General features: G+C 45.0%; 1 protein-coding gene across 1 annotated transcript in view; it reads left to right on the top strand.

Annotated features, from left to right (window-relative positions):
• The window catches only part of NR5A2 (nuclear receptor subfamily 5 group A member 2), an 83659-nt gene that overhangs the window by 3331 nt on the left and 56580 nt on the right, over positions 1-23748 (top strand). Inside the window, exons 2-5 of the mRNA XM_071435617.1 lie at positions 6221-6358; positions 8713-8831; positions 10046-10187; positions 12893-13539. Of these exons, the coding sequence (XP_071291718.1) occupies positions 6221-6358; positions 8713-8831; positions 10046-10187; positions 12893-13539 (1046 nt within the window). The remainder of the gene's footprint in view (positions 1-6220; positions 6359-8712; positions 8832-10045; positions 10188-12892; positions 13540-23748) is intronic.

Genomic DNA, 23748 nt, shown 5'->3' on the forward strand with positions numbered 1-23748 from the left:
GTAATTTAAAGGTCAGCTCTCAAACTTGTCTTATATATATAGGGTGAAAATGAAGAAGTGTCTGCAGGAGGATTTGTGTGCATCTGTCTTGTGGGGAAACCCATTAAAACTTCTCATGACAGATCATTATTAATGTCTAGAGTTTACTCACATATTACATGAGTACATACATATATAACCTTATATATTAATATATATTAATACATTTTTATGTGAAATGAACAGACATGCAAATGTACACAATCCTTATCAAGATTTCTCAAGTGTAAACTATGCCAAGTTTATCTTCTCGTAGTTATTATTTTACATTATGTGTGGATAAATCTTGGGACAGATAGCTGTGTATGGGCTTAAACTTTTTTCATTATAAAGATCAGCAATAAAAATTATTTTTAAATAGAGTTTTCCAAGCTTTGAAACATGAAGGAAGGGGGAGGGAAGAAGCAGACCTAAACCATCTCTTTTTTCCACCAGCAGATCAAGGTCAATTGCCTCAGCAAAAGAAATTTCATTTTTAAGCCTGTCTGTGCAGGATAGAAATCAATTATCTCTTATGATACAGAGACCGGTGCTCAGCCCTGACGGGAGCCTTGCGGTATATACAAATATATTTGGAGTTCTACTCCTAGACTAAGCTCTAGCTTTTTAACCAGAGGTTCCACACTCGGCTCCAAAAGGGCAGCACAGAGAGAAACAAAATCGCCTCATCAGAACCGTAATGATCAGTGCTGGGAAGGGGCGATGGGATGGCGGCGGAGGGGAGCGTGGGGATGGTCCGGGCAGTCCCTCGGCCGCCGCGGGGCAGCGGCTCCGCTCCTGGGCGCGGAAAGGAGCCCCGGTGATGGATTCGCCTCCCCGCCTCCGGTTGCGGGGGAAGCCGCCGCCCCCGCGGCAGACAGCAGCGATCAGCGAGCGCGTTTCCCCGTCGCACCATTAACGGCAACAGGTCCAGGCAGTGCTGAACTAAAGGCGTTTTTCATACAGAATTCATGTCATTTCGGGACGGGAAGGGGAGGGGGGAATTTCTGATAGAGTCCCTGCTTGCAAAACTGGATCTTTAAGTGTTAAATGAAAGAGACCTGATGATGGGATCGATCCAGGGAAGCCGTACCGCCAGCCCTGAGCACGGCTCACCCCGTCCCCAAGGGCGCCCGGGCATGCCTTAGCCCTTCCACGCCCTCCAGTCGGTTCAGCAGAATGTCGGTCGGAAAGCTGCCTTGCAGCAACAAGTGCCGGCCATCCCAGCTGCCAGGCGTGCGAGCCGCCCCGCGGGAGGGAGCGCGCCCCGAGCGGGCGATGCTCCCCGGGGCACGGCGGGGCCCCGCGCCCCGAGCCGGGCGGGACGGAGCAGACGGCGGCGGGACGCGGTGAAGTGTTACGACACCTCACTGATGACTCACTTACCAATAAAAGAAAGGCAATCAGAGCGATGCTTTACCACCCACTTGGCCCTGCTCGCTCCTCTCTCCGAAGTCTCCTGTCATTCTGCATCACGCTGCTGCCAGGTGCTCATGAGAGCAGTGCATTCCGGCGAGCAGCAGGAGCTTGGCCGAGCTTGAAAAATAGCTTTTCGGTCAATAATTGACCGTTTGGAAATGGCTCTGATGCCGGACCAGAGCGGAACGACGTCTCTGTAAAGCAAAAATGAATGATTAGCTGTATAAAATGAAGGCAGCAGGCACAGACGTGGTCCTCTGTGGCGTGCGTTTTACTACAAAAGTATTTCAGTCTGAGGCATCCACTCTGTTTTGCTGAGAGTGATCAAAGCCAAACTAAACTAAACAAACAAACAAAAAAGAAAAAAAAAAGGAAAAAAAGAAGAAAAAGAAGAAAATGAAAAAATGAGGAGGAAGTGAGAAGGGTATTTTTGTGTTTGGAGTGGGTTGATTTTGTAAATTAGGGATTTTTTTTTTTTCTGGGTTGTTTGTTGTTTTGTTCTGGTTTTTTTTAGAAGGGACAGTTTCTTTCCCAAAGCCTGAGTTGGAGGCACTAGCAATCTCCATTTAGTGAATCCCAAGGAACTGAATGCAATATCGCCTGGGCAAAATGATGAGATGAGGAGAGGAGAGGAGAGGAGAGGAGAGGAGAGGAGAGGAGAGGAGAGGAGAACTATATTGGCCACGCTTTTCCTGGTGTAAATAGTCTCGTAAAGTTGGGCGTGACAGGTGTGTGAGGTCAAGCAGCAAAATCGCGTTCTGAACTTTCCCAGCTGCATAGGGATCCCGCGCCTGCCGCACGCTGCCTTCGCCGGGGCGCTTCTCGAGGCAGCGCCACTGCGTGCCCGTGGCAGCGACAGCCTGTGCCCGAGGCTGCGTCCCTATGCCGAGGACAGGATGCGTGATACTGACTCCCTCCCCGAGCCTGGCTGAAGTCACTGTTTTCAATGAGTGATCGCTCAGAGCGGCTCTGCGCCGGAGGCAAACGGGAATGTTCAGCGGGAGAGAAAGGGAGACAAGATGAGGATTTCCCTCCTTAAATACTTCCCTTTAAGTCTTTTTGATCGGTTTTGGATTTAGACTTCCCAGAGGAAGAGTTTCAGTCCTCCGCTTATTTATCTATTTCATTTGTTTCTGGGAAGTTTTTCTTGAACATCTACCTCTCCCCCACCCTCCCCCGCTCATCCCACCCCACAAATGTTTTCTTTCGCTACTTTGCTGGGAAGGTAAATTAAACCTTCTCTGGGACACCTCCCGACACAAAGCTGGAAGAGATCATGCTATTTGTTTCTCATCGAGAGGACCACTCCACGCTGGAAATGTCTCTGCTTAGGGAAAAAGACTTGGAAATCTGCTCAGGTTCTGTGCCCTCTTATAGCCGAAGCTATAAGCAATCAGAGCTTGCCTTGAAATACCATCACACAGAAACCTCTGCCTTGGAAACAAAGAGGTGGAAAAGCTGCAGATTATTTAACATCAGAGAGTGGGGTTTTTTTAAATGTAAATGTACATACATTTAAATAGGGAAGTATAAAGTATTCCAGGTCTTGCTCCTTGTACTAATCAAGGCTGCTGGAAGCTCCCCGAGCCATCATCTTTTATAATTATAATTACACGCGTCAATCAAGACCTTCAGGCAAAGTCAGAACAAGGCAGGCAAACTCAGGAGAGAAATCGCATTAAAAAAAAAGTTTGGAGAACTTGGTAAGGAATGGAGAAGAGATTAGAAGAAAGGGTAATTAAGGCTGCTCAAGGCAATCGTGAGAGCTAGAACTCCATGTTAAATTAAATGTAGCCACAAGGGACCAGGTATCATTTATAATATGTACTGCCCTAAACTGTTACTTCGGAGAAATGTGGATGTGTAATAACCACTCCAAAGTATTTTCATCCATAGCGATAGCTCGCAGAGTCACTTTGCCATGTACAGTTGGAACTCCCTCCAAACAATTCCCTGGCAGAATGACACTAAGCCCCCGAGTAGGAGGGAAGAGCCCGGGACCGGTGCTAGGGCCGCGCCCGCGGGGGAGTGCTGCCGGCTGGGGCGCTTAGCCGCGGTGCCCGCGGGGGCCGTAGCCCGCCTGGGCCCCGCAGGTTTCGGGCTGGTTTCGCCTGCCCTGTCCGGATGCGGCGTTTCTTTTCCCGGCTTTTCCCCAAAACGCAGCTGCCTTCCCGGAGCAGCAGTAACGAGAGCGGCAGCACGGAGCGCCCCGTCGGGGAATCGCCAAGCGGCGTGACCCACCCGGCGGCGAGAGAGAGGGAGGGGACCGGTTGTCCCCGATGGAGCCCAGCGGGCTGCAGGACCCAGGTCCGCAGGTGTCCTGATGGTCTACTGTAAATGCGCTTGGAGCTGTGCCCTGAGGACTCTTCTCCTGCGGGGAAGGGCTGCGAGGAGATGCCGCTCCTCTGCGAGCCGCCCGTCGGGCCCGGGCGGCCCGGTCGCAGCTCGGAAGGCCGGAGGGCCGCGGCCCCGCCGGGAAGCGGAGGCCCCCGACCCGCAGCCCTCTAGGCGGGCGCCCGAGGGAGGGAGCGGAATCGGCGCTGTGCTGCTGTCGCCACCAGTGTTGAGCCGCCCAGCGCAAGGCGATGCTACACGGTGGCGCCTGACAGAGGGAATGTTTGTAACTAATGCACCTGGGAATAACTTCCCAAGGGCCGAGACAGGGTCTTAACACGAGCTACTTCTGCCTAGAAACGGCATCATTCTCTCTAGATGGTTTTCAGCCAACCCGTCTTAGCCGTCGAACTGCTCGGTCCCGCATCTCGCCATGTTGCTGTCCTAAAACTTATTCGCAGAGGACCTGTTTAATTGTGAAACTATAACTTGAGAAATAACGTGTTGGTATCGTTCGCCCGCTCGTGCTCCCGCCCGAAGGCGAATGGCGGAAGGTGAGAGTGGAAGAGACAGAGAAGTCCGGGCCTCTCTGAGCGTTGGATCCATCCCCCAAATATCAAACGCTGCACAGAGAAGAGAAAAAGACTTCTTCTACTCCGGTGGTGCTGATGTTGGGTTGGCTAGGAATCTGCGCTGAGTTAGCAAAGGTGTCACAGCTACTGGTTGCAAAAAGTTAAGAGCACAGCCGAGTTCGCCCTGTGCATGTGGAGCGCCTGTCCCAGCGCGGGTTCACCCTGCGATCATCAGCACTGCTGAATACATTACAACAACAGCCAGTTTTCACTATGACTCTCCCAACCGATGGGAAATGCCATACTCCGCGATGGAGACACTTCCGCGCCTCCCTTTCCATCGGAAGCAGTTTTCACCGCCAAACATTTTCAGCTTCTCCAACACTTTATACAGATTAAAGAGTCAGAGGAGAACGGGCAACTGAGTGCACGGACGAAGGGCTCGGATGCTTTCGAAGGTGCAAATATCGCTCATCCCACACCATCAAACCTATGCGGCGCAGTAGGAACGGCGCGGAACCCCCGGGCCCTCCCGGAGAGCGGGGCGGAAAGGCCAACGAGGGCAGGCAGACCTCCGGCCCGGCTCTCCGGGCGGTCGGCACCCAGTTGCGCCCGGAGCCCCCGCAACGCCGCGCCGCGGGACCGCTCGGCTCTCGCCGCTGAGGCACACACTTGCGAGAAACGAGTTCTTTAGGACAACTTGGAAAATAGTGCCGCTTGCTGCACTGTGAGCCAGGGAAGGGGGGCTCAAGCGATGGCTCTGCCAGGGCTTTGGCTTCTGTGCAAGGGAAGAGACTAGCACTAACCGATTTCGCACGACGCTTAGGGAAGGGAGACCCAAAAAGCCTGAATAAGCACAGCGAGCTCCAACACGGCTCCCGCTTGCTTATTTCAGACTCCAGGGCTGCGCGGCGGCAACGTGTCCGCAAGGGCAGAGGTTTCCGCTGTCCACCCCCGCCCGCCCAGAGGGAAGGCCAGGGCCGGGGTCTCCGCGACCGGCGCTGGCCGGGCGGAGGCATTGCCCCACCGGCCCCACGAGAGATTAAGCGTGGCTGCCCACTGGCAAAGAGGCACGGCCGCTGAAGGCAGTGCAGGCGTAGCCCGGCTTGGTGGGGCTGGTTGCCCGTCGGGCTCCGCTGGGGCTGGAAGGGGAGGCAACAGCCCAGACCCTCACACCGCAGCCCCGTTTAAGAACCGGGTAGGGGTGACTGCACTGGGCCACTGTGTGTGCGCGCTGGGGGTGTTGCTCATCCCGCCTCTGCCTCATTGGCTGCAGCGGCGGTGTCGGGGCCCCCCTCCACCGGAGTCCTCGCTCCCCACAGCCCCCGGGCTCCCGGAGCGCCTCCCCGCGGGCCCGGGGCTAGAGGTCCCGACTCGGCACCTCCGCACTTGTACCGGGGGGAAAAGGGGGAGGAGGAGGGGGAGGGGAAGGAGAAGGAGGAGGGAGGGAGGAAGGGAGGAGGGGGACGGGGGTGGGAACCCTGGCCAGCAGCACCAGCGGCGGCAGAGTGCTCCTGTGCACTGTGCCGCTCCGCATGGATCGGGGCGCCGGGCTGCCGCCGTGCTGAGCCCCGGGCGGAGCTGCTGCGGGCTCCCGGGGTTCCTCCTTCCTCCCCAGCACCCCCGGTCTTCCTCCTCCTCCTTCTCTCTCCTCCGCCTCCCGCCGCCTGCAGCTCGACTACCACTCCGCGGCTCCCTTAGCCGCGGGCACCCGGCGGCTCCTCCCGGCGGCCGGGGCCGCTCGGTACTCCCGCTGCAACTGGGCAAGGGCTGGCGTGGAGCAGAGGGAGGGAAAAACAGGAAGAGGGGGAAGAGGGGAAGAGGCAGCAGCCGCCGAGCGCCCCTTGCTCCAGCTAAATCTGTGCTGCCGTGTCCAGGTGCTGGTGTCGCGGACGGACACGGAGCCCCCAGCCCGGCTCGCAGCCGCCTTGTCATGCTACCCAAAGTGGAAACGGAGGCCCTGGGACTCGCCCGGTCGAATGGGGAACAGGGGCAGATGCCGGAAAACATGCAAGGTAAGGGGGGAGACGCAGGGCGCTCCCCTTCCGCGCACGCTCGGGTTTCCCTCGGCAAAGCGCCGCTTCGTCCTGCCAAAAAGTTTGCGGCAGTTGCTTGCGAGCTGCCCCGTCACCGCCCGCTCCGCACCTCGCCGAGCCCCTGCTTTCCCGGGCCGGCTTTCAGGGTGGCTCGATCGAGTACAGGGGGCCGGGGTGCCAGGGCAGAGGCGACGACAAAGCCCTGCTCAGAAGGTGCAAACGGGGCCGAGAAACTGCCAAGCATTTGGCCGACGCGAGCCTATCCTAGGGTGCCGACGTACCGTCGGACGCTGCCTGGCCCCGCTGCAGATCCAGGGGATCTCGGTCTAATCCCCATTCCACGCAAAACTGCCTCGAAGTTTATGGCATGTGGAGGTACGTGTGGAAGTTCTGGCGAGCACCCCGTGTGTCACACACTGTCCCGAAACGGGACCCGAGGGCTCTGTCCCGCGGGTGCGGCGCCCACAGGTACCGTGCAGGTGGTAGCGGCGGTGTCGCGAAACTTCGCAGGAGAGAGCTCCGTGGGGGATTTGCGGGGTACCCAGGAAGGCAGAGGAATGCCCGAGCTGGGATGGCGCTGGAAATGTCTGTGTCGGGTGGCGGGACCGGGCTGTTCCCGGTGCCGTCCTGGGGGCCGGAGCGGTGCGCGGAGGGAGGCGGCGCAGACCCCGCCGAGGATCGGCTCCCTGCCTTGAAGCCCAGTATGGCCGCCCCGCCCCGAGCGACTCTCCCGGGGCAGAAACTCCCGTCCCGGCTGCTCTTTAGAAACTGTCCCCTCTCCTCTTGGGAGCCTGCTGGGAAGTAGAGGCAGGGTGGGCCGGGAGTTTCGGAGGTGCTGGGAGCGACCCGACCGCCCCTTTTCTCTCCTGTGGAGGATGCTCCGTGCAAGGGCGCGGCGCTCGGAAAACCCCTGCTTTCCCAGTCTTTCCTACGGGGGGGGGGCAACCTCGTCCCAGACCCTGGAGCCGCGACCGCGGGAGCAGAGGGGAGGGCCGGGCCCTCCTCCTCCTCCGCCTGCGGCCGCCCCGTGTCCGCCCCACGCCGCTGACAGGAGGCGATCCCCGGCTGTGCCGAGGTGGCTCAGGAAACGTTTTGCTGGCAGTGTGAGGCGGGATAATGCTCCCGGGAGCTCCGGGAGCTCCCTCGAGCGCCGGGTGCAGCCTCTTGCCTTGGCAAGCAGGGCCGGGGGCTTCGGGCCGAGTCTGGCCGCCCCGTTGCCCCCGAACTGTGGCAGCCGCAGAGTTAAAGACAAAGAGGCGACATCCTAAGCGGTCCAGCGGCGATGCCCAGCGCCTCTCGCCGTGTTCAGGAGTCCTCCGCTGCCACAGTGCTTTTCGAAAAGGTCGGAGGTTCAGCGGCAGGGAAGGGGAAGGAAACCGGCCGTGCACTGAGCAGCAAGGTTTCTTCTTAGAAGTAACCGGAGCGGCTGATTGGGCTCCTTGTGAGGGTAGCCCGGCTCGAGTGGGCACGCTCCGGGCATTCATTCCGCTTATTTTAGCCCCTCTTTGCCTCCTCACCGCCGGCTTCTCCCCGAGCGGCAGAAACTTCAGGCGGCGCCGGCGTGCAGGGGTCACGCCAGCCCCCGTAGCGGGGGACGCCGGGTCCGCCGGCCGGGCAGACCCTGAGCGCATCCCCCGAGCACGGCGGTCCCGGCTCGTGTCTCTCTGCCGACACGGGAACAGCTAAAAAGCGTTTCCCCCGGACCGCGGAGCCGCCGGCTGCGACAGCCGGGGGTGCCCGCGCACAGCAATTGCCCGGGCCCGCAGGGGTGGCGGTCATGCCGAGGTCTTCGGGCTTGGGAGGCGCGGAGGAGGTGGTTTTAACCTGGTTTTGCGAGTAACTAACCTGGATTTCACACGCTGCAAAAGTGCTGGGTCTGTGAGATTCAGCTTTAGTCTAGCTAAAAATTTGCGGGCTGATGTTGAAAGAAAACTTTAACGGAAAATAATTACTTTCAATATACACGTGACAATCTTTTCGTTTTGCTTTTTTAAAGCTTGCACCTGATCATTTTCGGATTTAAATGAATTCTTTCAGTTTGTGATTCCATAAAATAAGGACTAGGCTGGAGGCACTCTATAAGTATAAATACTTAGAACATAAAACTTAGAAGCTGATGCATTTTACTACACTTGCTAAGTACCATGCAGATTTGCTGATGATGGGAAGTTGAATGTCTCCATGAAATTTGTTTTTTTAAATAAAACCTTTTTCTCCCTATTTTCAGTGGTGTGCTTGTTTAAGTAAGCTTTGTCTCTAGATGAGAAAGTTGCAGAATATTTGAGTTAGTAATGTAAATTCTAATTGAATATGCTATTTCTCCTTTCCCCCAGTGTCTCAGTTTAAAATGGTGAATTACTCTTATGATGAAGACCTTGAAGAGCTGTGTCCAGTCTGTGGAGACAAAGTGTCTGGGTACCATTATGGACTTCTCACCTGTGAAAGCTGCAAGGTTCTGTACTAATCAGTCCATAAAAACACAAGTACAGCAAAAATGTTTCAAATACATGCAGAAAAAAAAAGGATAATAAATAAACCAGATGTATAATATTTTGGGTTATTTTTGATACATTTCTTAATATATTCACATAAAATAATTAACCTCCAAAAAGCTTTAAGATGTAGAAGTCTCTTTGAGAGAGACATCTGCACAAATGCAAACAACTTGGACTGTTTTGCTTTGTACTTTTGTCACTGTTTTTTAGTATTTTGCTATCATGATGTAGTTCTAGAACAACTTTCGTTGTTAACTGTGCTAAATACTGGTTTTAGTTGATTTATATTTCTTTTTCTGGAAGATAAAGTAGGAAGATTATGCTTCATGCAGATCAGCTTTGTAAAATCTAATGGAGCTTTCTTAGGATTTTTGTTTTCATTCTTCACTATTGCAATGTCAATCTCTGTGATTATAATGACCATGCACTTTTTTCATGCAAACTCTAACTGTCACTTTGACACACAAAGTCAAGTAACCAATTAACACATAGAAAGATGAATATACCTGTGTTGGTCTGTTGTGCTATAAGGTTTAAATAATTGTGAATTTATGTCAGATTTTTCATGTAAAAATTTTCAGAGGGTTTTTACTGTTATTTAAGCAGTGCACTGTAAGTGAAGCTCCTTTGCCAGAACAATGCAATTTAAAACACTTAGTTGCATGGAAAAATTAACTAAGCCCACTATATTTTCACTAAAAAAAATAATCAATGAGAAGTGAATGACAAGCACTTACTATGCCTCCAGCATGTCCCACTGGAATGTAAAATAGCCAGAGGTACTCTGTACTACTCTTATCTTTGCAACTACTTATTTCATGTAAAACTACTTGAAAAGGAAGACTTTAATAATTCTGCAATGATTCAAGAATGCAAAAGGAAGCGGTCAGTGTCACTATTTCTGCCACTGGTGTTAGAAGCACAGAAGGCTACAGCCTCCCTAAAGCCTCACTTAGCTTTGACATTAAGTCTATAAAACACAGCACTAACACAAGAAAACCTCTGGAATCTGGTGGTTATCTCCTGGGCTCAGGTGGCTAATTTAAAATAAACTATATAACTTTGTAAGTGCTTGAATGGCTTCTGAAAATTATCTTATATGATTTCCATGAAATGCTAAATGAAACACACGTTCAAACAAAACAGGCTAATTTTTGTGTCTATCATACAGGGATTCTTTAAGCGAACAGTCCAGAATAACAAAAGGTACACATGTATAGAAAATCAGAATTGCCAGATTGACAAAACACAGCGAAAACGATGTCCTTACTGTCGATTTCAAAAATGTCTAAGTGTTGGAATGAAATTGGAAGGTAAGAGCTATAGTCTTGTTGATATCTTCAACTATACTATAAAATTATAGGATAAGATGTTAATGCATTGTATTTTATATTAAAAAGTTATATAGTTATGGCTTTGAAATGTTAATAAAAGATTACTTTGTATGGTCAGTGAAATTGTTGCTTTATGAAAAAAATCTAATAAGTAAATGGTAGATCACTACCATTTCGGAAGCAGTCAAAACCATAATCCATTTTGTCATATAAGTATATAGTTTGATATTTCAGGCTTTTCAAGTTTGTGAATTCATGGATGTAGATTGAATAATTTTGCAGCTTTTAAAAAAGACTTAATTTAGATTAAATATAAAACAACTGTCCAGATTAGAAAAAAAATTATTCATTTGCTATGGAGAGTGATATGATTTTATTTGTATTTTATCTAGGGTTGGGTTGTTTTGGTTTTTTTACATATGTTCTTCTGACATCAAGGCAGAACACAAAAAAACAAATAAAATAAGGGTTTTTCTCAGACTGACTTGCCTTTGAGATTAAGGAGCCAAATAATCTCTAAAGTTGTGTCCTATATTTTTGTGATGCTACACCTGCAAGGCTGTTGTGATTGAAAGAGGATAAGGCATTTTGAAGTACACTTTTTTGCTTCATTTCACTTTCTCATCTACAGAGAACAATGAAAAGTGTACAATACCCTTTGAGATAACCGAATGCAAAAATATCAACTTGAATTTGTGAATCATGCATGGTTCATTCTAACTTTGATATATAAAATATTAAAATTCAGATTTCACAGCAGATGACATTTTTCCTTGACCAAGGACAATCTCCTAAATTCCTTACTGTTACAACCGTATGAAATTACATTCACCCTAGACACTTAACCAGAAAAAAATCAGGCCAAGGAGGAAAACTGTAAGCCATGAAGGGAACCAGAAAGGACAAGAGGCAGTCACCAGGCTCTGGCAAAGGGAAGCTGTTGATATAACTGAAGATAAACAGAAAAATCAGCCTCCTGCAGTTTGATTGATTCAATAGTGTTGTATTTGCCCACAAGACTGAGCTAGCACTGACACACTGCACTAAACATCCTGAATCATTGTATGTGCTTCCAAATTCAAATAGTACAATTACAGGACATGTGGAATCCTTTTATCATTGCTGGCATTAAGAAGAAGGATAAAATACATTTGTCTACTCCTACTTTCAACTACTCTCACTTGCTGACAATGATACAAGACTAAACTTTGTCTTCTGTGATTACACGTAGTTCACCTTAAATTTAAGTGGGACGTATACAAAAGCACTTGCTAATTCTATTTGGCTCACAGTTTTTAATTGCAGAGTACCTGTGAGGATACTGTGTATACAGATTTAAAATTAATTACACTTACTAGTGATAAAATTAATTTAATGCATTTTGTTAAAAGTCAGCATTCAGAAGTAATATTGGCAGCTCATTTTTCCTACAAATTCAAGCAAAACATCTGTAGTTTTAAAGGGACTGCAGAAAATGTACTTTAGCTTTCTTATCTACATATCCATACAACTTCTTTTTCACTGTTTAGGAAATTGGAAGAACATGTGTTCTCCTAATTGTAAATACTTTTGACATTTATATGTGTATTTCCCTGATAGTGATATATAAAGCCTTAAAAGTCGAGTTCATAAATTACCATGGACCAAAAAATCATTAAGCGTTAAAGTCCTTACACGATAAGGTACAGTATTATGCGTATCTAGCATTCATAATAAATTTTTAATGTCCTACTAATCCCTAAGATAAAAAGCTCAAGAACTTAACCTCCAGCAATCTCAGCAGTCTCAACATGTCACCAGGCTGTCAAAGGTTCCTCTTTCAATCTAATTGCCGTTGGGCAAGGTGGGCTTGGTGAAAGCTCCTCACTAGTCCATCACATATATCCCATGGTGACAGACACTGCGGTGACAGAGACCACCAGTATGACTCCCAAGGCAGCTGTTAAGTAGGATTTGTTTTAATTATTTCTAATTCCAGAGATATTATAAGCCAGAACAGTGTCAATAGTTTCTGTTTCACTTCTATCTTCCACGTAGAAGGCAGCAAGCTGACAGCTTTCTCTCTGCACATTCCAACTGCAGCTAAACATTTCCATAGAGCTCAGCTAACTAGAAATCTCAAAGTTTTACACCAACCTGGACACAATCATCAAAAGGAAATGCTTCCCTTTTGCCAAGAGAAATGTATTCCTCTTTGTGACTACTGAACATTTCACAATTTACATTTCAGATGTTTTGCTGCGGTGGAAGGCAGTAATGGAATGATTATAATGAGACAATGTGGTCTGCTGGATACGTCTCAGACAAATTCTGGACTTCAGCCCTTGTTTCTTAATGACATAGTAGCTTGACATAAACCCAAATGTACATTGAGATTTCCACATGATCCCATAGCAGGTGTGAAATTCCTGTAGCCATCCATTGTGTTTGTCCCTGTGTCCTAATCAATGTACAGAGAAGTCCTTCTTTTTTAGTAATATATGCATGTGACATTTAAATCACTAGAAAAAAGTGACATTTGTTAAGTCAAAATAAATCCTTTTCCTTAGGAAGAAAAGTGCAACTCTGAATTTGGAAAAAAAATAGTTAAATTTTTACATTTCTGCTCCTTCCTAATATCTGTTTGATTACAAATGTCAATTCCAACTGTTAGTAATGATTTACTTGCTCCTTTCCCCTGACAGCTGTGCGAGCTGACCGAATGCGTGGCGGTCGAAACAAGTTTGGACCAATGTACAAGAGAGACAGGGCATTGAAGCAGCAGAAGAAAGCTCTTATCCGAGCCAATGGACTGAAACTGGAAGCCATGACTCAGGTGATCCAAGCAATGCCAACCGACCTGACAATATCCTCTGCAATCCAGAACATCCATTCAGCTTCTAAAGGCCTACCTCTGAACCATACTGCCTTGCCTCCTACAGACTATGACAGGAGTCCCTTTGTGACCTCTCCCATCAGCATGACAATGCCGCCACATGGCAGTTTGCAAGGCTACCAAACCTATGGCCACTTTCCAAGCCGTGCTATCAAGTCCGAGTACCCTGACCCTTACACCAGCTCACCAGAGTCAATAATGGGCTACTCATACATGGATAGTTATCAAACAAGCTCACCAGCAAGTATCCCACATCTGATATTGGAACTCCTGAAATGTGAGCCTGATGAGCCACAAGTCCAAGCTAAAATCATGGCATATCTGCAGCAAGAGCAAGCCAACAGAAGCAAACATGAGAAGCTCAACACATTCGGGCTTATGTGTAAAATGGCTGACCAAACCCTCTTCTCCATTGTTGAGTGGGCGAGGAGTAGCATCTTCTTTAGAGAACTTAAGGTAGGTAATAATTTTACATTATATTATCATTCAGTCAAGAAAAAAATACTATTTCTTACAATCTTGTACTTCAAGCAGGAAAGCATGAGTTTCGTTTTCTCCCCCCCAAGCATCTCATTCTTTATTTATTTGGCTTGAAGTAGGCAGGTTATTAGAAGGGAAACTTGTTGCTGACTTCCACCTGAGTCTGTAATTAGCTGTAGCAAAGAGATTCAATATTCAGTTCAGCTTTTCTGTACTTCAATATTTATCACAACTATTTTTAACATCCATAGGGCCTCACATAATCCTACTCCTTCCCTGTCAGCATCACTCACTGTCTGGCTTGTACTCAGGGCTGTAAGCATACCTGTTCCACCATTCCATATTGATTAGTGTAATTATTTCATTACCTTATTTAACATATGGGGGAGTGCCATTTCTGTCCACCTCCATTCACTTTATATAAGTCCATATTTGGAAAATTCAGTTTCTCAATGGGATATTATTTTATGCATTCCCGTGTCTTATTAACCATGCAGGCTGAAACCTAAGCAGGATACACACGGAACAGAAAGCAATGAGGAAGTAGATACCTCAAGGACTCCTTTTGATTCTCATCACCATTGATACGTGAGGGATTCCTTTAGTCTAGGCTGCTACAATGCTCTTATTTTTGCTGGAGCACCCAGGAAATCCTCATGCACAGCTTTCTGGTGGACAGAAATTCACCCATTTACGTTTTTCAGACTTATTGTTAAAGCAGCTTTGTGGTCTGAAATTTCAAATCAGAAATTTTAAGCCAGAAATTTGAGATCAGACAATAGGTATGGACTACAGTTTTTAACCACTGTTTCGATACAAAAATCAGCTCTGGAAAGAATAATCTTCAGTCTCAAAAAACCCTCAAAATGGTGAACTAAACTCACATCTGAGTTTCCCTGTTACATTGCTAGTTACTGTGTCTGTCTGCTACAGAGAGAGGTTTTTGCCACATTTGCTATTGATATCTGTAAAGTTTTGTGACTGCCTGTAATTTCTGACTACTTTCAAACTAAGAGAAAATAACTCAGCTTCCAAATATAACAATTACTGTAGGATTTCACTGAGAATTGAATCTACATGAGTTAAGAGCACAAAAGGGAGATCCATTGAAAAGCTGCACTCAGAGAGCTTGCCACAACAGCATGTCTGTCATGACCATAAGGACATGGACACATGACATAAAGCCAGATTACAAGAAAAGCAAGCTGTATATGCTGCATATGCAACTCCAGCTTCTTGCCTTTTTTTTTTTTTTTTTTTTTTTTTTTGTGAGAATGATTGCAGGAATCACTGAAAGCTCAGTCTATTCAAAGAGAAAGAAGAGAGGAAGTTTACTTAGAGAGGAAAACCAAATGCATTAAAGACAGTAAAAGACTCGCACATGTTTGCTATCTCAGTTGTATACAATTTTGTAGTCAGCTATAAGCCATGCTACTCATTTTAAATAATTTAAAACTTGAAATTAAGAACATGTTATATTTCCAGTAGACTATGTGGCAAATATCTGAGACCAGATCTTTCTCTCCATACACTGGGGTGTATTTTAGTCTAGAGTAAGGTACTCTAGAGTTAAAAGTGACTGTCCTGTATATACCTTTCAGTGTACAAACTTTTAAGTTAAAATCTGCCCTAAAATTTCATTTATGATTAAAGTGACAAATTTTATAAGCATTCAACATGCTATACTGGGAACAGTTTTAAAGATGGCCTTCACCTCCAACTTCAGCCTGGATTATGTTCTTCAACCAACCTATATTTACTAGTACGGACACAAAATATGCAGAAATTTGTTTATGAAAATGCTGACCAACTTCTCCTGGTTCTGGATGTATTATACATTACCATGTACACACAAGCTTCTGGAAATACACATATTCTAAAAATTTGCTAGACGGTGTCTTTGGCTTATGAACTGATTTTCACACATTTCTAGAAGGCATTGCTTTCACCTTAGTGTTTGTACCCTTTGTATCTTGGAAGCTTCGAGGCCAGACAGTTTCACACCTTCTGGTATATCCAGATTATTGTTTTTTAGATGGACAAGATCAACAAAATTGCACAGCATTCCAGAACAATAACAACTCATTAAGAAATCCATCCACATCCAAAATTTAGGGACCAGACTATACACAATGCTAAGAACTTTAACCTTTTCAGTGTCAAAAGTATGTTTAGATCAGACCCAATAGCACTGGGTAACAAAATCTCTTTTCCGTTGAGAGGACAAGAACAATATTAAACAAAAGATTTCCAGACCTGTCTTGAATGCAGTTCTCTTCTATCCATTCACGATTTCAGGTTCTTCAGATCAAGGTAGCAAAAACAGATATTTCAGATTGCTCCACAGGACATGAATACCTGTGGGGAAAAAAAAAGCCACCTAAGACTATGACATATTTTAAATGCAGAAGGAAGGGGAGACAATTGTGATAAAAATGCAATTAGATTTTCAGAACAGCTAACTTTGTTCCCTATCTATTCACAGCTGAGAAGTAGGTATTTGCTCAAAAATATATTTTACTCTTATTCCTACCTGTCTAAGCAATGGAATATTGACATGTCTTTCAGATAAGACAGGTACAGTAGCAGATTTCTGGGACTAAAAATTTAAATTATTCAAATAATTAAATAGTACAAAATTGTAAATGTGGTTTGTATGCAATTCATCTTGGCTTTGTCATGATGAGCGATGCCTCGCACAACTGGCTGTTAGTTACTAGGAGCATGTCTACAATTATTTACTGTATCTTTTCATCATAAATTTTGTCTTACACCCTTGTCTCTTCAATTAATATAAAGGAGCAATCATTTTCCTTTCTGCTAAACGTAGAGATTTGTAGTTAGCAGAATTCAGGGGGAGGATATGATAAAAAAATGCTGTCCCAGTCCATCAGTGGTTTAGGCCACAATTACCCTAGAGATAATAACAAAAACCCACCACTGAGCTACAGCTTTTAACTTTCCCTTATTTCTTCCCTTTTGTCTGCAGATTTGTTTTGTTTTTTTTTTTTTAAGAAATCTCAAATGAAAAAAAATCTGGTTTAAAATTTTATTTTCTGAAGCTTTCACCAGTTTAAGCTTTACACAATCTTCTCACTTGTTGATCTACAGATTTTTGTTGCCTCTTTTGGAATATGTTACAATTTGAGGATGTAAAAGGGAGAAATATGGACTGTGTAGAACTACCCACAGCATGCATTGCATTGGAATATCACCTGTGTATGGATTTGAGTATGTAATTTAAGGGTAATTGTCACACTTGCTGGGGAGCACATCCTCTCATCTTCATGTAGGATATCAGAAACTAATGGAAAAATTAAAGAAGCCAACTAGTCAGGATTAATAATAATGTCAGAGTAAGATCCAAAGCAGCCAATTGCAATCCAGTAAATTTGAATTTAACACCTGCTAAAATCTCAAACATCCCTACATGTCTTGTGAAGTCAGAATACTTTGTAAGGCATAATTAAGACATAAATTCTGGGGGTTAATGTTACATATTACTTTTTTATTCATAATGAGATATATTTCTGTTTGGTTCTTTATACACGGATGAAATAATACAGAGGTTACATCCCATAAGACTCAGGATAATAGTAATAGTAATAACAGTAGTAGTAATAGTAATAGTAGTAATAGTAATAGTAATAGTAATAGTAATAGTAATAGTAATAGTAATAGTAATAGTAATGAAGGCCTTTGTTTGCTATTCTGGAGTTGTTGAAACCTCAGTAAATATAAAAGTAAGATATATCCATCTTATCCTCAGCTAAGAAAACTCAGGAATGCCCTGGGGATGCTAGATTTGTCGCCAGCTGTCTTAGTCAGGTGAAAGGTCTTTGTACAAAGCTAAAAAGAAAATATTGCAAGAGTTTCTAGAGTCCAAAGGCTGCCTGGCCCCAAGGAATGATGCAGACAGCTTCTCCGGACTGGTCTTTCCTCATCAGCCCACATCAGGGAAAATTCAAAGACTGCTTCCAGAGCTAACTATTACTGAACCCATAAAAGAAAGCTGTCTCTGCCTGGAGCAGGAGAAAAACAGGACCTGCATTGAATAACAGTCCTCAGGATACTTTCTTCTGGCTGAAGATCAGAAAAAATGAACTGAATGTTGATAGTTACAAAAGGCACTAAAAGAATAGTGACTCACAAAAAAACTACCTTTCCTTATTTGGCTATTTTAGTGAGGATGTCATAGGTCAAAGTACCATGTGAGCACAAACCTTGTAGTGAATGATTGCAGGATGAACCAGTGCACTTCATGGTAAAGAAGCTCATCCTACAATTATTCACCAAGTTTGCAAATCTACACTATTCACTGATGTCAGACTGTGTCAGTCCCAAACCAGATTTCTTGCTGTAAGTGTAAATTTGCTCATGCTTACATTAGCTGTAGCCTTCAAACAAACAGTTGTTTATCACATATCTCCAAAGGAACCTGCAAGTCTATAGAACTTGCACTATACATGGCACCACAGATATTTTGGCAGCTCATAAACTAACAAGGGCCTAGCTTTGTGTTACATATTCCCTAGAAGTAAAACTACATTATCAGAGTTTCAACTTATTTCTGTAAGTGCAAACTTAATGTGAATAGGATTAACAGAACTCCTGGAGGCTCTTAATTTCTTCTGTGAAATCAATTTACATAGATGTAATAATGTAATTCTTATATACCAGCTTTAATTTCAAATTTCAGTCCATATGTAGTTGAGTACCAAGGAATGCATAGAAAGTAAGGAATTATACAATGGAAATCCAACAATTAAATGGAATTAGCACAGAATAGCAAAAAATAGTTTTGGGTTCTGTTGGAGTTTTTTTTTTTTTTTGAGAAAAAGATCAGCATTGAAATACCTTAAAAATTTTCAGGATGATGAAAGGTTGATACATTATTAAGACTTAAGTAATCAAGTGCAATTTGATAACTTGAAGTGCTTTTGGACTTTGTAGTGTGTGTTTATCAGGACAGGAAATGCAACTCACATAGCTGATGAAATAAAATTTCTGCAGTGTTCTTTCAGTTACAGAAGCTGCCAGAAACTGAGGTGCAGGAATACACTTGATTCCAGTAATCAGATTAATTACTATGTTGGCATGTGTAACTGCTGATTTGTAGTCTGGCTTCAGTGTGTCTGGATCTAAGAAAAATATTCCTCGAACACTCAAAAATATAGAGGAACACATTGTTAGAATAAACTTCATGATGATCTGGCTCTTCTCTGGAAAAAGGCAAATTAAACATTGTATTTCAGCATGAGGGCATGTGATTTTGTAGCCTTTCTAAACAGGTTGTTCAGTGCTGGCACTTTTTTAGGCATAAAGAGAAATGATGATAAGAGAAATTACTTTCTCTTATGCCCTTCCATGTCAGAGCTGGTACTTTAATTTCAGTCTGGTGTCGGATGTTATCATCTCTGATAGCAGGAGACTGAGTTTAGTCTCTCTGGATTCAGTAATTTTCTATCTAATAGCCAGTTAAGCATCATGCTGTGACTAAGAATCATGTTCCATGTAGGTGTTTTTTGAAGCATTACCACTTTTGCACCTGAGTGCACCTGCCCCCAGCACTTCACCAGCAAAGTTACTGTGAACAGCCGTGGTGCAGTAACAAAATTTTGTTACTTACAGAGAAAATTTGAGCAAGAAACCATTCAAAAAGCTGCCAGTCCCTAAGTAGAGATGTAATAGCCTGACATATGGACACCACGAATTACAAAGCTACAACCACTCCTGCTACAAATCCTGAAGCAGACACTGAGTTAATCTGAGTTTGAGGTATTGGTTACACAAAACAGAAGTTTAATATTACAGTTTAATTGTTTTCCTTCAAAATGTAAGCTTCCAATTAAAGTTTGACAATTGCCAGCAGTGACACAGAAAGATTACTTGGGTGTGTTAGCAAATATATATCACATTGCTGTAGGGTGAGATGAAAAACCAGTGCTCTTTAGATCTTGCATGCTGAGTAGTCCAAAGGGATGTTAAAGTTAACTCCAACAATAACTCCTGTACTAAGAAACTGAACAGGGAATGCTCAGCCATGTTGACTGACTGTTGTATTTTCATATAATTTTTAGCTGTTACTTTCTGTTGTGAAGGCCTGATCGTTTTGCCAAATGATGGAAAGCTTTACACGTTGAAAATTAAACAATTCCAATCTCTTGGAAAAATCAGATATATTGCCTGATTTCACTTAGTAAGGTCACATTTTTATTGTCAGAATGACAGAGCTTCACTTGCAAAGTTCTCCAGTTTTTGCAAGCTTTTGCCCACAAAACAAATACCAAAAAGAGCTGTTTTTTCATCTGCAAATTATAATATTTTTATAACCAGGCTGTAGATCTTAGAGCAGGAAGAGAACTTGTTCTGTTCCAATCCAGAATTTTTGTATGGTATCTGTATCATTCAGAACCAGCACTTGTATACAATATCTCTATCATATTCCTGATCTATGAGATGGCTCCCAGTTACAGTGGAAGTTTGCCTCTATAAATTTATCAAAGCTGGTCAGATTCAAGGATATTTTTCTGTCAACCTGTAGCCTATAGGATCACCTGCAGTAAGGATGAAATCCCAGCCATACTGAAGTCACTTACAGACTTCCTATTAAGCCCTGCTGAAGCTGCATCATATAAATGGATGCTCTTCTACATAGCCATATGAAAGCCTTGGAGAAGTACAACATCTGAACAAAACATACCTAGGAGAGCGAGAAACTGTATAGTTCCTCACCATAAATGTTGTTGGTGCTGCCTCTAGTAGCACCACAAATATGTTTTCCACAGCACTCAGCCATCATACTCATTATTGCAGAGAAGGCCTAAAGCTGAGAGCTTTCAAACTGTGCTGCAAATCACAGGATCACTCAGAACAGGTTGGACACCTTATTCAGCTGTATAAACACAGGAACATACTAAAGGACTTAAGTATTTTCCATTCCAGCACAGTTTTATTCAGAGCTAATGTCACCTAAATCACAACACACCACCTTAGCCCATTGCGAAATGGATTTGAAACGTTTTCTCTCCACGTGCTGCAGAAACCGCCGGGCACGGCAGCACCATGGCCTCAGCCTTACTGAGGGGCAGAGCCGCCATCCCCCCACAGGACTATCCCATCCCACTCCCTCCCTCACAGAGAGCCTTGGGAGCCCCAGGGACGTGGCAGGATTGGAAGGGACCGGACAAGGACACGCACCGGCAGTGAGGGAGCCCAGGGCCTTGGCTGGAGCTTGAATGCCGCCGTAGGTGGGGCCCAGGTGGGGCCATGAGGGGTGTTGGGGCTGGCAGGTGAGGGAAGGTGAGGGAAGCGCTGTGCCCAGCGCAGGCATCAGCAAATAACACGGGAGAAAAGCCGAAAAAAGCGGCTAACTCGAGCCACGGCTCTGCTCCCCTGAGGCTGTTCTGGACCGAGTGAAGGGGTCGGGGCTGGCAGCCCGAGTTGCCGCCCTCAGCTCTGCGCTCCAGCGCCGCTGCAGCGCGGGCAGGGCCGGGCGTGTGGCGGGGTTCGTGCCCAGCCCCGGGCTCCAGCCTCGAGGGGCTGAGGGGCTCCAGCGGCTCTCCCAGAGAAGGAGCCGCTCACTTCCCTGCGTCCCTCCTGGAGCGGCTGCGGCGGGCACCGTGTCCTTGGCCAGCCCAGCCAGGGGCTCCCTTGTGACGCGGGGACCGGACACGGCGGCGGCCCGGAGCCGCCAGGTGCTCTCCCTTACCTGAGCTGTGCGCGCCTGACTGCGGCCGCTTCCAGGGACGGGGAAAGCCTTGCTGCTGAAAGGTGGAACACCAGTTAGTCTTGCTCTAGCATTTCCAACTCCTGTCAAGAAAGCTGAAAGGCACGCATCAGATTTTTCCTTAAAATGTTCTTTATTTGCTATTTTGAAATAGGGACTGAAAGTCGTTGCTACTGGCATCACTACAGGCACATTTTCAGTGCAACCACACAAGAAACAAAAGGGCAGATTTAAGAAGGAATGAAGAAAAACTAAGAAAGTGATGAAATATGGTGCAGGTGGGAAAGTAAAGATGTAATTTTCTGTAGATGTTCTCAGTGTCTTTTTTCCACTTCTGTAACCTGTGGAATTTGAGTTATAGGTGGTTAGGAAAACATCAGGGTAGTCTGGAAAAAAAAATATTTAACGCTGTGTCTTAGAAACACCCCACTCATTAAAGCAGCCATTACTGACAAAAAAGGATAAATTAGTAAAATGAAATACCAAGTAACCATACGGCAGTGAAAAAAGAAATTTCATTTTGTCAGATTCCAGAGTTTTCTGTCATACTCATCACTTGGAGAGGGAAAGAAACTAAAATCTGTGTTCGGAAATTCAGAAATAGAAAAATGCTTTTTTACATCTAAATACAGCTCTTGCATTTGTTGAAAGAACAGTTACTTTGATTTTTGTTGCTAAATAAAATCTTGGATCAAGTAAAATTAATTTTAAAAAATTAGTTAAGGCAACAATAAACACAGGAAATATACATGAATAAAGTGTTCTAAAAGTCAGGCAACTCTTTTAAGACTATAAATATCACCTAAGCAAGGCCACTATAATTAGCAAAGGGTGAACAAAAGAAGACATCCAGAAATAGATGGGGAGGGGGGAGGCTGGGAGGGTGAAATGTCTTGGTTAACCTTATTTGAGTGTTCTTTCCATAGCATAGGAAATGGTTCCAGCTAGCTCATGAGTTCTATTGGTATGAACTGATTTTAAAAGGACATTTCCATGTTGTCTCAATGCCAAGGAAATTCTTTTACTGGCGTGTTTGCTGAGTACAGGAAACATCACCCTGACTAAGTGACACTGAATGTGAGGAAGAATTGTTTCTTTATTCTGGTGTTACAGTCAACACCATCTCTTTGTTTCATCTGGATACCTTTTGGTATTTATTGGGGAATGCTTACTGCAGTCTCCCGGTTTGTCCTGAGTAATGAGCACACTGGTGGTGCTGAGTCATAATCCCTCACCACTCAAGAAGCAGCTTTCTGCATCTCTTGTGCAACTGATTAATCTGAGGGATGATCCAGCATTTTAGGGGAGGCAGAGACAGGGCTGTTCGGTCACATCTGCTTCATCCCTCTTCAAGGTATGAGCAGAAAAGACTAACAGTGATAGGAACCTTCCTCATCTCCATGCTATGGCCAGAATTCACTGTGCAAGGAAACTAATATGTACCTATAACTGCTTGCTCTCCTAAATAGAGAGCTGAACAAATCAGCCTTGTATATAGAATTTTTCAGTCTAAGTCAGGCTGTGCTTATGGACCCAGTCTTATATTGCATATCAAAAAAAGCTTTACTGTAACCAATGAGAATTTTGTCCAAGTAAGAAGTGCAACATCTTGAATACTGTGCTAGTGCCATGGCCACTATATAGGCAGCAGTAACTGCAATTATTTGTGGCTTTGGGCTCCACTGACCTTTTGCTTCAATCAGTCTGTGGTTTCAGTGACAAGCCCTCAAAATCTTTGTGCACCGTTTCTGGAAAAGGTGGAAATATTTGAGAAAAAGTTTCATGGTATGTGGATCATAAAGGCCAGCTGTCATCATATTGATATTTCTAGAGCTCAATAAAACTACAAAGTTATTTAATTCTAAGTATTAACTTTCCTTCATGTAACAGCTAAAACATGTAGAAAGAATAACCATTGCCCAAAGTTTCTGTTTCTGTTCCTGTTTGTCTGTGCAGTGGTTTTAGGGCAATAACAACCCTGTCCTTAGAATTGTGGGAATGGCAGGGATGTATTAGAGTGGCTGCTAGGAGACATGAGACTAAATTAGGTGGTGGTGCAAATAATCCGGTGAGCAAGTGGAAGCCAAAATTGATGTGTAGCTCATACCCAGGTCACTATAGCATAAAATAGTTTCAGTTTCTTTTTCAACAACTTCACAGTCACTGAGGTACCTTTAATCTACACATGGAGAGAAGAGCAGGACATAGAAAGCCAGCTGCTCACAAATAAATTCTACTGAGTATTGTTTGGGTTAGTACAGATCATACTCATCAAAAACAAGAACAGGCAATTTTCTGCATCTGAGGCCAATATGTGTGTTCTCCTAACAATATTTGGAATATTTGCCATATTGCTAAGATTTTACCTAGAATTTAAAGTCTTTGAGAAATCCAAAATTGCTGTAAGAAGTAGCACTGCCTTTCTGATGGCAGGACTTGGAAAATAATGGTTCTTG

The sequence above is a fragment of the Agelaius tricolor genome, unplaced genomic scaffold, assembly GCF_023055355.1.
Source record: "Agelaius tricolor isolate 1412-34295 unplaced genomic scaffold, bAgeTri1.0.p SCAF_11, whole genome shotgun sequence".
NCBI lineage: Eukaryota > Metazoa > Chordata > Aves > Passeriformes > Icteridae > Agelaius > Agelaius tricolor.